This window comes from Ascidiella aspersa, chromosome 4, assembly GCF_963924565.1.
Source record: "Ascidiella aspersa chromosome 4, kaAscAspe10.2, whole genome shotgun sequence".
Taxonomy (NCBI): domain Eukaryota; kingdom Metazoa; phylum Chordata; class Ascidiacea; order Phlebobranchia; family Ascidiidae; genus Ascidiella; species Ascidiella aspersa.
In genome coordinates this window covers 3,439,239-3,455,287 of record NC_139450.1, presented here as the reverse complement: position 1 = coordinate 3,455,287, position 16,049 = coordinate 3,439,239, and the positions used below count along the sequence as shown (strand labels likewise).

Below are 16,049 nucleotides of genomic sequence, written 5' to 3'. Positions count from 1 at the left end.
TCATTAGTTTTATAAGTTACCAAGATATTTAGCTGGGAATTTGAATCAAAAACTTGTTTTGTGTTGTATTTCGTGCGCTCGTCTGTAGAATCCTACCACTTTTTTACAGTAACGAAACGAGTTGTCAAAATTAAAATAGCATCAAAGAATAAATACAGGAGAATAAATATAAATAATAATACTTGACCCACCCAAACGCCAACTCGCACCCTAACCTATGTTATAATGTTTAATGTTAGCAGTTCAAATGCCCGGATAAAAATGTCTGCACTCTATGGCACTTCGAGTCCCTACCACAATTTACAATTTTTTCTAAATTTAAGTGCGCAATATACCAATTCAGGTGTACACACAAATTGCTTTTTAGAAAAAATATTGGGCGCTCCTTTAGTTATGTACTAAAATTAACAAAAAAAAACAGTCTACAAATACTGCATACTGCAACGTACATTGTTTGTGTTAGGGTGCAAGACTAATGATAAATTTAATTACACTTGACCCACCCGAACCCAAATAATGTGGGTTGTGGTATGCGGAATTGTTTTGTTTTATCCTTTGGTATAACTTTCTACGTACAAAAGTGAAGGAGCGCCAAATATTGAGTGTGTACCTAGCACAGAATGCAGACTGTGCCCTTAGCCTCCCGCAAACAATGATAAATCTTACAGTGAAATACTTTGTTTCTGTTGCAGCTCGCACAATTTAAAGCTTTGTTTTATACATAAATTTTCGCATACAAACCTTCTTTTCAGCTGGCATTTGTGACGTCATATTTAGCGTAAAATTGGGAACACCAAATACACAAAAGCCAGCGTCTATGTGAGCCAGTTAAGAAAATTAGTGTCTATGGCACATTTCTACTGTAAAATGTCTTGCAAAATGTTGTGTTTTATGGCCCAAAAACTGTTTTAACCATTGCAGTGCATAAAACGTAAATTGCAAAATGAATACCAAGGGTCAACAAGAAAAATCGCGCCTGGATGCTATTTCAAGACATTTAAGTGTAAAGAAGCCAGGTATTATTTTTATCTTACAAAAAATTGTTTATTTAGTTTCTAAAATATTTATGAGCATGATAGTAGCTTTAATTAACTATTTATAAACAGCTTTGTACTTTATTATCAGAGAAACAAAAGAAAATGTCCCAATAATGTTTTTACTTTTTGTTGTTGTCTGAATTATTATTTTTTAGTACAGTTAATTTTTCTTAATTGCTAGTTTAAATTTATTGGTTAATGTGAAAGGTTGCTTGGAAAACATTTGCCTCGAATAATAATCTAAGTCCTTTTATGTGTTTCTTTTATTAAATAATATTGAATATTTCTACTTTTTGTAAACTTTCAGATGGCAACTTTGGACTATCTCATTCAAAATGTGGAAAGCTTGAAGATACAACTGCAATACCGACTGGAACCAGGAGCATGCCAAGAAAAAGAGAAAGCACTTTAAACTGGCGTGGGTGGGGATACAATGACACACGATTCATAGAAACTGAAAATGGACAAGTAGGATGAAATATTGCTACTTGATTGTCTATTGAATTTTCAATAAAATGTTTAAAATTTTACCTATTTTGTAACCTAAATTTTTTTTTATAAAATATTTAGATAAGCCTTATAGTTATTTAGCATTATAAAATATATGAATAACACACCTTTTTTGTAAACCTAACCTTGCTTTTATAAGTGAATTCCTATTCAGATAAACTTTAAAACATTTACTATTGACAAATATACGAATTATGCCCCTGATTTTATGGAACTAATATTGTTTTTCTAAGTGAATTATTATATATATCAGCTTAATGACCATTTACCAGGGGACAGGGGTGAACCATGTTCCTCTTTTTTTCTTATGACAAATGTATTCATTTAGTTCCCCCAAATTATGATGGGGAAATGTACAAGGTTTAAACATATATTTATTGTTTTATAAACTAACCTGTGTTGGGGCAAACTGCTATAAAGCTGAATCTCAACTTCATCTTCTTCTAAATTCCAGATCTCTTTTATTGGCCCGAAATACAAACTTAGTGGTTTGATAATGCCAACTCTAAGACCTTGGATGGAAGAAACACTTGGATTAAGCATAGATGAAAAAACCGAAGCCGTTAAAGAAATTAAGATCGAAAACATTCCCAAGGCTTTTATAAATGAAAGCTTTTTAACTGACCTTCATAAAGTTGGAATGGAGGTTTCAACTGATGCTGTAGACAGGTATTAGAAATTTTAGACATAAAATTAAAAAAGACTTGTAAAATCCTAGTCATCAAGTGAAATTGCAAGGACATTTTTTGTTGTCACGATAAAGCATAAGGATTGTCTAAAACTTATGCTCTGAATTTGGCCTGTTGCCTTTATTTTAGGTAAAAACGTCATATACAAAAAATGATATATTTTATTGATTAACCAATATCCATTGAAGTTATTTTATTAAAACCAGTAAAAAAAAACTTTCATGTTTTGTCTTGTTAAAATGGAAATGTATTTATTTTTATTTTTGCATAATTTGTAAGTTTTGGGTGTCAAATGTTGGAAAGAAATTATACAAAGTTTCCTCAAAAATTAAACTAAAACTTTTTTCCACAGGCTAGTCAGATCTCACGGTCATACTCTCGAAGAACTTTTCTTACTACGAAGTGGAAAAACGAACGAACGCATCCCCGATGTTGTGGCTTTCCCCAGAAACCATGATGACGTTGTGAAGCTAGTCGCCCTGGCCGTACAACATAACGTCTGCCTCATTCCTATCGGTGGAGGTACTATTGGCTTCCTACATTACTTGTAGTAGGATTAGTTTGGGTTTCAAAACTACCATCCTGTTTAATTAATATTTAATAAATAATAGATATTAATTATATAAATGTTTATTTTTTATGTTGTTTTTTATGTTGTTTATTATTAAACACCTTTATTGCGTTACCTATGCAAATCTTTTTTTAGCATCTAAATGGATTTTGCCCTGAATTAGATCCATATGCTTGCTTAAGCATAAACCAGTGGTTCCCAAACTTCTTTGGCACACAGCACACTAAAAAAATCTTAACTATTTCGCTGCACACTTTTAACAGAACAACAATATAGCAATTTTACATTCGCCCTTAACACACGACAAACAATATGTAAATTTCTCACAATTAATACCAGAGTGCCTGTTTAAGTCTAAAATGTTTGCGTGTATGCCTAATGGTAATACAAATGCTCTCTTTTTCCGAAATTACAAAAAGCTTTCGCCGCGGCACACAGTTTGGGAATCACTGGCCTAAACAGTTAAACACTCACTCTTTGTTTTAAATTTCATTAAAATCATTAAAACAAAGTTTTTTTTTCGTATTTTGAGTTTTTTGTCACTTTAGCAAGGTAGATATATATTTAAAAAAAATCAATAAAAACTTACGAACAAAAACAATTTTACCTCTAATTAATCTTAGTTACACCTATTTTAATTAAATATATACCAATCCTTTAATCAAGTCAATTTATTTCATTTTAGCTTAGTTGTTTTTTCTTTTAGGAACTACCGTGACTTTGTCTCTTGTCTGCCCGGAAAACGAGAAACGCTGCATCGTTTCTGTTGACATGACGCAAATGAATCAGATTCTGTGGGTCGACGAAAAAAATCTCCTAGCCAGAATAGGCAAGTCAAAAATTTTTAAGTTGTTCAAAAACCAATACCCAGGAACCATGATTTTCTTAGCAGTGTGTTTGTATTGTTTGTTTTTTTCATTTGCATTTGATGTTGCGAATGAATACATCTATCTGAAAAAAAAATTTAATTAGTTTAATACCGTATTCAAGTTAAATTTGGGCAAATTTTTTTCTCAACAAATATATTACCTTTCTAATCAAATTCTTTTAATTTTTAGTTGTATATTGATTAGTTTACAAAGCTTTAAATAGTGTACTTGTGATTGCAGAGGCCGGTATCATCGGACAGGATTTGGAGCGGGACCTGGCTGCCATGGGCTTGTGTACCGGACACGAACCCGACTCGATGGAGTTTAGCTCACTAGGAGGTTGGGTTGCAACCAGGGCGTCGGGAATGAAGAAAAATGTTTACGGTAAACAGCTTTGTCAAATTTTATTTGTCAATTTTTTTCATTGGAAAATTGCAAAATTAGGTTTGAAAGCAAGATGTTTTTTGATAATGAATTTTAAAGCCAAAAAGTTTGAGTAAATAAACATCATCTTGATAAAGACCATTTAGATACCTGCTCGTATCATCATCAGTTAATGTGTTGCAATTAATGAATTATCCAGCTTTATTACAGATCCGTGCATAGTGTACCTAAGTTAAAAAAAATACCAAAAAAAGTGTTGTATAGTTATGATATAAGCCTCAATTTTAATTCTTCACTGTCTAGAATTTTACAGAAGTTTATTATAATAAACTGTTTTTGTTGGAATGTCTTTTTTTCTTTTTAAATTTTGTGTACAAGTAAGTCAACCAAATAAAATTTGTGTTTTATTCGCTTTAATGTTATTCAGGCAACATTGAAGATTTGCTTGTTCATGTACGAATGGTCACACCACGAGGTGTCCTTGAAAAGAACTGCATGGTTCCAAGAATGTCAGCCGGACCAGACCTACATCAGTTCATTATGGGCTCCGAAGGTAATTGTGATAGAAAACTTAAAGTTAGTATATTTATTTGTTTTTTGAATTGTAGTACATTTAAAAAAATACCTACAGATGTTGCATAAACTACAAAATATTTTGTTACTTATTTAAAAATGTTTAGGTACGCTTGGAATTATTACTGAAGTTACCCTACGAGTACGACCTCTACCCGAATGCCAAAGGTGCGTTAAATTTTCTATATATTTTTGGCCTATGAAAACTACAGGTAGAATCTTGTAACCTATTGATATTGGGCAACATAAATCAACTTATTTTTACATATATATTTTTTAATTTATTTACAATATTGTAAGGCAGTATTTCTCTTTTTTTGTGGCAATAAAAATACTAAGCATAACTAATAACAGTGAAGCTTTTTCCACCCAGTTCTCCAAATTGAATTTTTTGTAAGTGAACAATACATAGACATTAGCAAAAATAAATTCAAATTTAATTAATTTGACCCATGCCTTCGTATTTCTCCCACAGTTTTCTCAAATTTTTATGAAATCTTGCTCTGAACCAATCTTATTAAATGTAACCATATATAGCTACCGCATTCGGAGAAACAATTCTTATAGCTTGAGAAACACTGGTTTAAGGCCAATGAGCATTTAAAACAAAGACATAAAATAGAAAAGCTTATTTATTTTCTGAAGTAGTGTTTTTTTGCTAACACCACTTTTGTCGGTTATAAAAAGAGTAAGTTTATGACCAGCTTTAAAGTAGCAAATAATCTACTTCTTTAGATATGGATCGATCATATTCCCGGATTTCCAAAAAGGAGTCGACTGTCTGCGCGAGGTTGCTTTAAAGCGATGCGCTCCAGCTTCTATACGACTCATGGACAACCAACAGTTCAGATTTGGTCAAGCGCTAAAACCTGAGGTAACCTGTGTACTATAATTTGTAGGTTTGTATGTAACGCGTTTTGCGCCTATTTGAATGTTGTCCGGAAACTTTTTAAAAAGGAAGTCAACATTTATGAAATATTTACTGTTACTGTAAAATCAAACATCACAATTTTAGTTGATCAGTTTTATTTTAAGATACGTTTTTTCCAATGAGAACGATAAATGAACACTTAAGGTATAAATTTTATGTTATTTAAGCAAAACTAAATATAAGTTGATTTATAAATATAACAAAAAAACAGATTTGTTTTTTATGTTATTTTAATTGTGCTTTGTAATAGTGTTTTATTCCTGTGTTTTGGCACCTTTTATCATAAGTGCATAATTATATATAAATATATACGTTAAAATGAATATATATGTTAAATTATAAACTGCATGTTGTTTAAGTAAAATATATTGTACTGTGTAATAGTGTTTCATTCCTGTGTTTTGGCATCTTTTATCACAAATGCATAAAAGTATACATCATTTTTATCACTTTAAACTCTTTCTTTAGGCGGAAAGTATATTTTCATCATTTATTGATGGAATGAAGAAGTTCTACGTCACTAAAATGAAGGGCTACGACCCGATGGAAATGTGTGTGGCAACCTTGCTATTCGAAGGTAAGTTGTTCATACTTGAAATTTACCCCTAAACCTAAACTATATTAAGAATATCAAAGCCCATACAGAAGTAGATATCATTGTAGGTATCACATCAAGATGTTGAAAATGAATAAAGAGTTATTCGAAACGTCCAAAATGTTACCTACTTCTGTATGGGCTTTGATATTCTTATTACGTCTTACTACAACCTCCAACCATTATGCTCCAAAACTAATCTATATTGTTGTCCCTAATTTGCGAGAATGTTGTTCATCAGTTAACTAATAACTAAGTTCTGTATGGGTTTGGTGTAAATATAATTAAATGTAAAGTTTTTGAATCTTGTAAAACCCATTAATGCTATGAAACCACTTTAAACGAATCAAATGCTCTGTTGTGCAAAGAGAAAGTAGCAAATTTATTTTAGCTTGAAATATTGTACTTGATTTCTTCTTAAAATAGTATGGTGAGGAGATATAGTAAAGAGGGCATTTAGTTTACATTACAATTTTTATTGTCTGACTTTCCTTGTGTAACCATTTTTTTATTTTTTCACATAGTTCAATACCACTGTTTTATGTTTATTAACAGGACGGTGCATTTCTATAATTGCTTTATATTTTATAAATATATGTCGCAAATTTGTGTCACATAACCAGGAAAACGCGCTAATTATATCATTATTGGTAATCTAAGTGAACACATTGATACGTACATTAATAAATAATAAAATATATAATACAACTGTTGGCATGTTAGTTGAATCGAACGGAGAAAGGATATCAAAACCATGAAAGCGTTTTAAAACGAAAATATAAATTCATACAAAAGGTTCAAACCAAAAATCATGTTTCCTCTCGATTTTGCCCTCATTATTTATTTTCATTTTTGTAAAAAGCAGTAAATGCAAGTAGGGGTGACACAGAAATAAACCAAGCAATGTTACATGCCTACTATTACGCCAAGGCAATTTAAAAGCCAATTTTCCAAAGTATTTAAGAACCACTGCTTTAACTATTCTTTTTTCCACAGGTGACAGCGTTTCAGTTGCGGCCCAGGAGAAGACGGTTTACGAGATCGCGTCCAAGCACGGTGGGATGGCGGCTGGGGAGGACAACGGACAGAGGGGATACATGCTCACATTCGCAATCGCTTATCTCAGGTTCTTGGCTTTGTTTGTTACCTGCGTGTTACGAAAACTTTTGCTTATGTGGTGCCTTAAAGCAAAGACTCGGCCTCAGGGCTAAAGTAAGACTACCAGAGTCCGACGTGCGCATGCGCAGTACCAAATTTCGAAACTGATATGGCCGCAAACTGTTAATTGTAAAGGTGGAATAGCAAATGGTGGAATATTTCCAACATAAGAATTGTGGGTCGGTGGATTATACGGCTCCCCTATAAGTGTATTGCTGAATATTCACCGTATTTAGTTACGTAAATAGGTGGAATACAGGCAGTAGCGTAGGAGCCGGACTCGGGACTCTATGTAATCAAACCTTTTAGCCGAAGCCGAACTCTGTGGTTATTTTTAACCATTTTTTATAGTTTGCGTGCGAAAAACGACGGTTAAATAATTTTGTTGCATTGCCATTTTTCCACTATTGAAAAACGTTTAATGACACAGAAAAGTAGTAATATTTAAGGTCACATGATGTTAAAGTATGTTAATGGCATTTGTTGTCGCAAAAAACTGCAAATCATATTTGCCATTAGGGCTGTAAAGTAAAATGAGCTTTAATGTTTCCCGTAATGCAGAGGCACTTAGCTTCGCCATTGCCTTTTGGGGATTTTGCCTTTATTTTGTCAGCTTTCGTTGGTTCCAGCAAAGTAGAAAATTAGGTTTAGCTAACGCAGTTGAGCTTTACTTTTGCGGCTTGTGTGGCTTGTGTGTTCAACACCGTAGCTAGCTTTTGACTTGGCGTAGCGTGACGCTTTTGATTTTTACTTGCAGACCAAACATGAATAGTTGCACTGCCACCTAAAAGTTTTATTTAAAGATATTTTTTTGCGTATGTGTGTTTTACAAGCTCTACGAAACGAGCAATAATACAGTGATTACTTGCTATGTTAGGTAAAAGTGAAGGCATGACACGTAAAATTTCCCAAACAGACCAAATATAACGCTTGCATTACCATAAACACTTTGAGTATATTGTTGTTTTAAAAAAAACTTAATTTGTTGTATTCCAAATGTCATCAGCAATCTGCGTATAGAAAGATCGCTGTAATTTCCTAATTGTCTTCTGACTATTTGTTAGGCATATCAAAACTAAATTAATCTGAGTGATTTACCTAAAAAATCAGTACGATTTCTTGTTTGTAAACTTTGAGTTAGAAGTCCAAACCAAACTGATAGACCCCATACAGTTCATCGCATATAAATATGGAAATATGTCCTTATTTTTTACTACTTCATCTTATATAAATATGTTATTAATTCTGCAAAACGTCACTATTTTACTTTGGCCTTGTTTATAAACAAATCATTTGGATTCAGATAAAATAAGTGTTTATTGGTTTAGGACAGTGGTTTCCAAACTATTTTATTCCGTTGCCCCAAGCCCAATGTTTGCCCATCTTTTTTTTCACCCCAAGGTATGACTAGTGCATGTTGATTAACAAATATTTTCCAATATTATAAACATTTATCCTTGGTACAATTTGTCGAACAACAAATATAACTTTATTGAGTCTCTGATCAGTCTGCTGAAGTTAAACAAGTCGTACGCACAGTTTACGCCAACGACTAATTTAGTAAAACTAAATGTGTAGTTGCAATATTTCAAATAGCACTATGGCCCACTCAAAGTAGTCCCATGGGCTCAGTTTGGGAACCACTGGTTTGGAATATCACGTTTTATTATCTCAAAAATTGATTTCGGCGTTTGGCAGTTTTAAAAGTTGCATATAACATTCAACGAATTGTCCATTTTGCCTTGAAACGTCAATATCTACCTACTGTAGTTTATCTCCCGCGTGTGAATTGGCACGAAGCGCAAAAGGCTAAAGGTCGTATGTTCTATGTGATTTAAATTCCGCTTACAGCGCAAATTGTGGGTTCAAAGTTCACTGGTTTCTGTGGTGTGTGTCGTTTCAATTTACCTCTCATCAGATTTGCCCTACGCCCTGTTTGGTATGAATGGCCAATACTATTCATCGGACTTGGAACTGGATACTTGATGTAAAGTTGCGAAAGATAAATTAGGTCGATACTAAGGTGGTATCGGTGCCGATCCGAAATGAAATTAAATTGTGCGTTCAAGTCCTGGTTCGATACGACGCTGTGTACGTTATCTTAAAAAGGAACCCATAAAAGATTAATTAAATGACGATTGAAGATAACAGAGACTGTTAACGCTAGAGCAAAGTTTCGCTCCAAGACTTTAAATAAATTACTTTGTTGACATAATGAGAAAAGCAATACCCATATTGAAGTAGGTAACATTTTGAACGATTCAAAATATCTTTATTCAATTTTAACATTGCGAGAAGGCACTGATTCTAAGTACATATATAGTTCTAAGGCAGAGTGCTGGAAAGAAGGAAACGTTTACTTTCTACATTATATAGAATTTATTTTGTGCACACAAATGACGTCCATAGCGCTTTAAAGCGTTCTAAAAACAATGTAAAAATCGGCCAAATATATTTGATATCAGATCGGCTCCCTAACCGCCACCCTGCCAGTCTTTTTATCGTTTTTGTCCTTTCTTCTACCGCAGAGACTAATTTTCTTCCTTGATTGTGACTTAAAAAAATTTACAACACTTTTTTGCACAGCGATGGGCGGAAAATTGAAAATTCACCGAATGATCATAGCTTACTTGTATTTTAAAGTTGACTGAAGGGGAAAATTTTTTTTAAAAACAAACTTTCTTTCTGTTATCATAATAACAATCATAATTTTATATAGACACCAAAATACTAATTTTCTTAATTTTTTAAAGTCCTTTTATCACTCATCTTCTACCTTTTTCTATCGCAGAGACATCGGTTTCGATTACGAGGTTGTGAGCGAATCGTTCGAAACCTCGGTTCCCTGGGATCGAGTGGCTGACCTCTGCAGAAACACAAAAGACCGCGTCAAACACGAATGCCAAAATCAAGGGGTGGGTAGAGATTTGCTTGAATGCACTGGTCAGTGGTCATGCGACATGAATCCCGAGACAAAAAAATCGACATGAATTTTCCATGGTCGGTCGTCCAACCGCCGTTTGCCAATTTATTTTAGTTGTGTGGTAAAAGCTGCGCTTTGGTCTTTTGTCCCAAGGTTGGGCTGAAATCAAGGGATGGTCGGAGATATTTTTAGCGTTTCACGGTATGACGTATTTATATTGTTTCGAGCACAAGTTTTGATTATTATCGATTTTAAGATTTTATATATATTATAGCCAAGTCAGTTTTAATTATAATATGACCAATATATACATATATGTAAAGCTGTAACTTGGCATTTGCAATATTGTTTTTTTTCTTTCAGATTAATAGGGCAAAAATTGCTTAGCGTTAGTATGTTTAGTTATTATCCAGTTATTTTTAATACATCTACCTTTGAAGTTATAACTGCTGGTTGGAACGAGCTGATTTTAATAAAATTACTTGACCAACTTAACCTGTTCCGAATCATAAACTTACTAAAAAGTCAGTTTGCCAAAATTCGAGCCAATTCCTTTATATCTCAAATTCCTAATTTCTTATACAATACCTCAAAACGCTAAGGCCTATTAAACAAACTAAATGTGAAAACCTTGTTAAAAATATGTTAGGGCTTCCAAAGGGCCCTTTAAATATGTCGGAAACGTTTTCACGTTGCTAACGTATGGTGTTTTATGCGTGTTCAGTCAGTTCAGCTCATCGTAAGAATCGTTCAGTTTTCAAATATGTATTTCACCGGTGTAAACAACCACATAACCTAATGCAAACAAGATGTCTTTATATGGCGCCTTGTATTTGCACTAAGGTGTAGCATTGGCGCCTTGTAAATTAAACATTCACAGTTATTTTACACACGATAATGAGCAAGAAAAATCTTTTTTTTTTTTGTAAGAATGTTGGTATAAAACAAAAATTTTACATTTTTTACAAATTCTTAAAAAAAGAAAAAAACTTGCTGTAACAGTTTCGTAATATTGCATTAAATATTTAAAAACAGTACCTAAAACTCATGAAAGGCTAAAAAATGTAACAGCGTTTACAAGAGGATCATGTCATGAGGAAATTCCACTTAATTGGAAATTGGTGCAGCCTTTCCATTAGAGCGGCGCATTTGTAAAGGATATCCTCTCATTAACAACAAATGTGTCCGCAAACATTACAGCTGCGCCATGCACTTTTAGTACAACCCCCTGACCTAATTTCTGGCTGTTTTTAAAAACTACTGAATAATTTGATGGTAAAAACGTTCTCTGTTGTACTTTTAAACAGTGGCGAAACGTCATAAAACCACCAACGGGTTCATATACGGAGCAAAAATATAAATTTTCATTTTTAATACATACAATATACTTTTCGCTTTACAAAAACAGGCATTGCTAGTCATTTTATAGAAGTGTAGTTTATTGACTCACTGATTATCACTTTTTTAATTTTAAGAAAGAGTTGATTTAGGTTCTTCGATCTGAAGTTCTAAACCAAGTAGTAATAACACTATATAGAAGTGGTTCCCTAACTATTTTGGCTTGCGACATACACAGAAATTCTAAATTGTCCGCGGCACCCTTACTAGAATTTTCGCTAAGTGTTTGCAGTGATGTCACGTTAAATTAAGTTAAAACTAGTACTACACACCCCAACGATGCACAAGGTTAAAAACCTTGATTTGTTGCATTATAATCGTACATTGTATCAAAAAAGCTTACTAATAGATCAAAACTTGGAATACAAAAGAATTGAAAATCTTTCTCGGCACCCTTAGAGCGTTTTAAATGGTAGGCCTACCCCCTATAGGATGCCGCGGCATCCCATTTGAGAACAACTGCTGTTTAGGTTATGGGCGATGAAAAACTATATCATATTTTCGTAGCAATATCGGCTGAAATTTACTGATAGCGATATATCGGTAGAAGTAAAATATCAGCCGATATTATCGGTTGACCGATATATCGGTGTCTGTCTCCAATTAGATGGGTCTGAGTTGATAATCAATTTGTTTTAAATATCTCTTGGCACCCTTGAGCGTTAGAAATGGTATCCCAGTGTGCCGCAGCACCCCGTTTGAGAACCACTGTATGTAGGTTATAGAGGCACTGATTTAACCATAAAAGTGTCTTATAAAAATGTATTTTCGTTCACAGGTCCGCTACCCTCCGTTCAGCAGTTGTCGTGTAACGCAGACCTACGACGCCGGCGCCTGTGTGTACTTTTACCTCGGCTTTAAGGTAAAAAGTGACAAAGTTCGAACTCGCGTCCTCGCTCAACTTGTTTGCCTAGTGTGTGGTCGAGTGGGCAAGGCAACAAGTTTGATTTTGTTTGACTGGCTTTTAAACGTTTGGTTCCTGGTTTATCTATAACAGTGTTTCTCAGTTTATGAGGCGCCACCCAAAATTTGTTTCCCAGCTGATTTGGTTGGATCGCCCACCGTAGAAGTATACACGGTTAAAATTAACTGAGGTTGGTTGTTAGCGAGATTTCTCCAAAACTTGTGGAAATTGTGTAAGCATAACAAACACATGGCTCATATTAATTAGTGTATTTTTGGTCGCCAAATCTATGCGAATATACTTACGCTAAGATTTAACGCCGCATAAAAAAGGTTGAGAAACAGTGACTACGGGCGCATGACAATGTTCTAAAACAAGTCGTCCATGTCAAAAAAGCTTGTGGTCAATTTCTTTTCAAAATAACTCAGAAAAGAGTAGTAGTAATAGTACTACAATTTTAGTAATAGTAAAATTCTTTCTACTGTATGCAATGCTAATACTGAAGCCGATTTTCGTAAACTTGGTAACGAGGACTACAACAAGAATACTTTTTATAAAACAAAATTCGCGGAAAAGAAAGACTCACTGGCAGTAAACGAAACTAGTCCTGCATGCATATATCAGTCGCTGGTAACACTAGGCTATACACATGTTATAACCAAACGCTTACTAAGTCGCGCTTAATTTTACTGATGTGCCTAACTCACATCATATTAAACATTAAAAAAAACAAAAAAAACTACTAGAATTGGGTTACGCATTGTCAAATCAGCACATAAATACCTAGAAAAATGCTCTAAGGAAAAGAAACGGCTGGCCAGATTAATTATCTCGCGGGGCCTTAATTTACCCAAAGCTCTGCTTTAACACATTCAAACGAATCTTAACCTTAAAAAAAGCAAAAACCATTTCGATTTGCAAGAATAAGTACTATAGCGGAGAAACGCCTTGTAATCGTATACAGCCCTCAGTGTGGTAAACAAGTCATTTTGAAATGACTTAAGTCCCAGTCAAGTCATTTAAAAAATAACAGGTCAAGTCCCAGTCAAGTCATTAGGCGGACAAGTCAATTTCAAGTCATGTCATTGACATAAAAGTAAACTGTTAAACTATTAAAATTGGTAAACTCGTCCGATTATAAGCAATAATTTAACTAAAAAATAACACAAACGCAATACACAGCAATATCATTGTTTAATGTGCAAAACTTGAGATAAATTTTAATGGAAAATACTTTTTTAATCCTAAGTTATTTGACGAAAAGACTTAGTCCAAGTCATTTAAGCCAAGTAATTTGTCGGAAAGACTTAGGTCAAGTCAAGTCATTTGAAAACAGTGACTTATATGCACTTTGCACTTAAGTCAAGTCAATGACTTAAGTGAAAGTCAAGCAATTTGTCGGAAAAACTTAGCTCAAGTCAAGTCATTTTGCCCAAAAGACTTAAGTCAAGTCAAGTCATTTGAAAACAGTGACTTAAATTCACTTAAGTCAAGTCATTACAACACTTCATTCCCTACTCTTTAACACAATGTATTTCGTCCAGTACCGAGGTCTTTCCGACCCAGTCGCTTCTTACCTCGCCGTTGAGAACGCAGCACGTGACGAAATAATGGCGAATGGAGGAAGCGTTTCACATCACCACGGAATCGGTAAATTACGGAAGCAGTTCATGCCACGGACCTTGACCCCGGCCGGCCTGGGAACCCTTAAGTCGGTCAAGGACTACCTGGACCCCAGGAATGTGTTTGGAAGCGGGAACCTTATTTGAAGAGCTTTTTTTGAAGGTTTTTGAGAGAGATGCGGACTCTTTTGTCGTTCGGTGAATACGCTGTGCGATTGTTTTGCTTGTAAAGTGCGAAATGGCTATTGTTATGGAAAATGATGTGAAAATGGTTAATATTTTGGAAAAAATGCGAAAATGGTTATTGTTTTGAAAAAATGGTATTTTTTTTGAAAAACGGATATCGTATTGCGGTATCCTATCTTTTGTCCAATTTGTTAATTGAAAAATCGTTTTTCTTTACAAGTCGTTTTTTAGTCAGATACCCTAATACCGTATCAAGTTTAAGTGATGTGGCTAATTTCGGAAAAATATGGAGTTTTTAAAATTTATATAAAAATGTAAAGCACCTGGCAAAGTGTGCGCTTTGCAAAGCAATATTTGTAAAGTGCAAAAGTTTAATGAAAATGCTCGGTGTTTCGAGAATTAAATTACCATAATGCGATATCTAGGTTTTTTGTCCAAGGTCTCAATTTCAACGAAAGAATCAAACTAAGAACACCGAACCGATACCAAACTTTTTAATATGATTTTTTACCCTAAATCGAACATAATTGTAATTATTTTGTAAAGCGAAACCCCGTATTTTTGTCACCTTCTATTCAGACACCATTATTGGATCGATCCCGATACTGACAAATTATCGTCTTATTTCGATATTATCGTGAATAACGCCAAGTTCCTTTACATTACCGAAAGCAATTTTGTCGTGTGCTGCACTTGCATATAAGCAAGGCATTGTCCTAGGTGGTGATTATTACGGGTAATAAAATTACACGAAGCTCTTTAACGTTTTATAGCAAAATTCGCCTTCAATTGTTATTTTTAATAGTTGTTTGAATGCAAATTATGAGTTTAGTCTTGTGCAGTTTGTTGCTTATTATTTTCTTGCTGTTAAAAAGGATGTTATTTAACATCAGTAATTTAAATATCAGTCTTTCAAATTTTTAATATCTAATATCAGTCTTTCAAAATGGTAACAAGACTAAAATGTTGAACATTGACTTCCAGGTATATTTAAAACCCCTTTTTATTGACTAGATACTAATTGGTAGCTATTTTTTTTTGGTTAAGGTTTCCTTGTAAGTCAATTTACCAACATGTTCCATTCACTGATGTGGTCAGTGTTTTTTTTAAGGTGTTTTTTTTCAAATTTCTCCAGCGGTTTCCCAAATTTTGGACTTGCAACTTTTTGGTATTTAAATGAAACACTTGCGGTCTCTTAAAACTACTTAGCGGTCACCCAAACCAAACCTTAAAAAAAACCCTGGATGTGGTATCCTGTCCATGTTGTACTTCCCTATTTATACTTTGTGTTTATCGAGCTTAAAACTTTATCAGTAATCTTCAAATTGTATTCCGCCGCATTTCAAGTCTACTCGTAAAATATTTAAAAGAATTTTATGTTAACTTGTCTTTTACAATAGTTATAAATAGCTATATTAATTCGTTTTATTGACTACATTATCTAAATTCAGTATTAGGCAGTTGTAATTTGATCCATTATTCCCTAAGATTTCCTTAATAACTTTATGGATTTGCGCCACGAAAAAGCACTAATTTAGAGGCAGTTGTTTTACAAACTATCACACCAAAAGTTCCTGATCCATTCCATCTATAATTTCCCACTTCGCTTTACGTTGTGTTAGTTAAGTAAAGGAAAAATGTTTCGTTAGCTTTGATAATGTCGCTTGATTTTATGCAAATCATGTTATTTTTTGATGTA

At 33.7% G+C, this 16,049-nt stretch overlaps 1 protein-coding gene across 1 annotated transcript; it reads left to right on the top strand.

Moving 5' to 3' along the window:
• Positions 1 to 943: 943 nt before the first annotated feature.
• LOC146146701 (alkyldihydroxyacetonephosphate synthase, peroxisomal-like) lies at positions 944 to 14,657 on the top strand. The gene is made up of 14 exons (XM_083386972.1): positions 944 to 1,016; positions 1,345 to 1,505; positions 2,002 to 2,216; positions 2,589 to 2,758; positions 3,514 to 3,636; positions 3,917 to 4,060; positions 4,488 to 4,613; positions 4,741 to 4,801; positions 5,369 to 5,507; positions 6,033 to 6,141; positions 7,156 to 7,285; positions 10,109 to 10,232; positions 12,417 to 12,500; positions 14,087 to 14,657. The coding sequence occupies exons 1-14, from the start codon at positions 944 to 946 to the stop codon at positions 14,309 to 14,311; spliced, it is 1,884 nt and encodes a 627-aa protein (XP_083243098.1). The 3' UTR covers positions 14,312 to 14,657.
• Positions 14,658 to 16,049: the final 1,392 nt, after the last annotated feature.

Excerpts from the sequence above, each read along its gene's own strand:
- LOC146146701 (XM_083386972.1), top strand. The coding sequence starts at position 944 with ATGAATACCAAGGGTCAACAAGAAAAATCGCGCCTGGATGCTATTTCA. Across the intron at positions 2,217-2,588 it reads TCAACTGATGCTGTAGACAG|GCTAGTCAGATCTCACGGTC; the intron begins GTATTAGAAATT and ends TTTTTTCCACAG. Across the intron at positions 5,508-6,032 it reads GTCAAGCGCTAAAACCTGAG|GCGGAAAGTATATTTTCATC; the intron begins GTAACCTGTGTA and ends CTCTTTCTTTAG.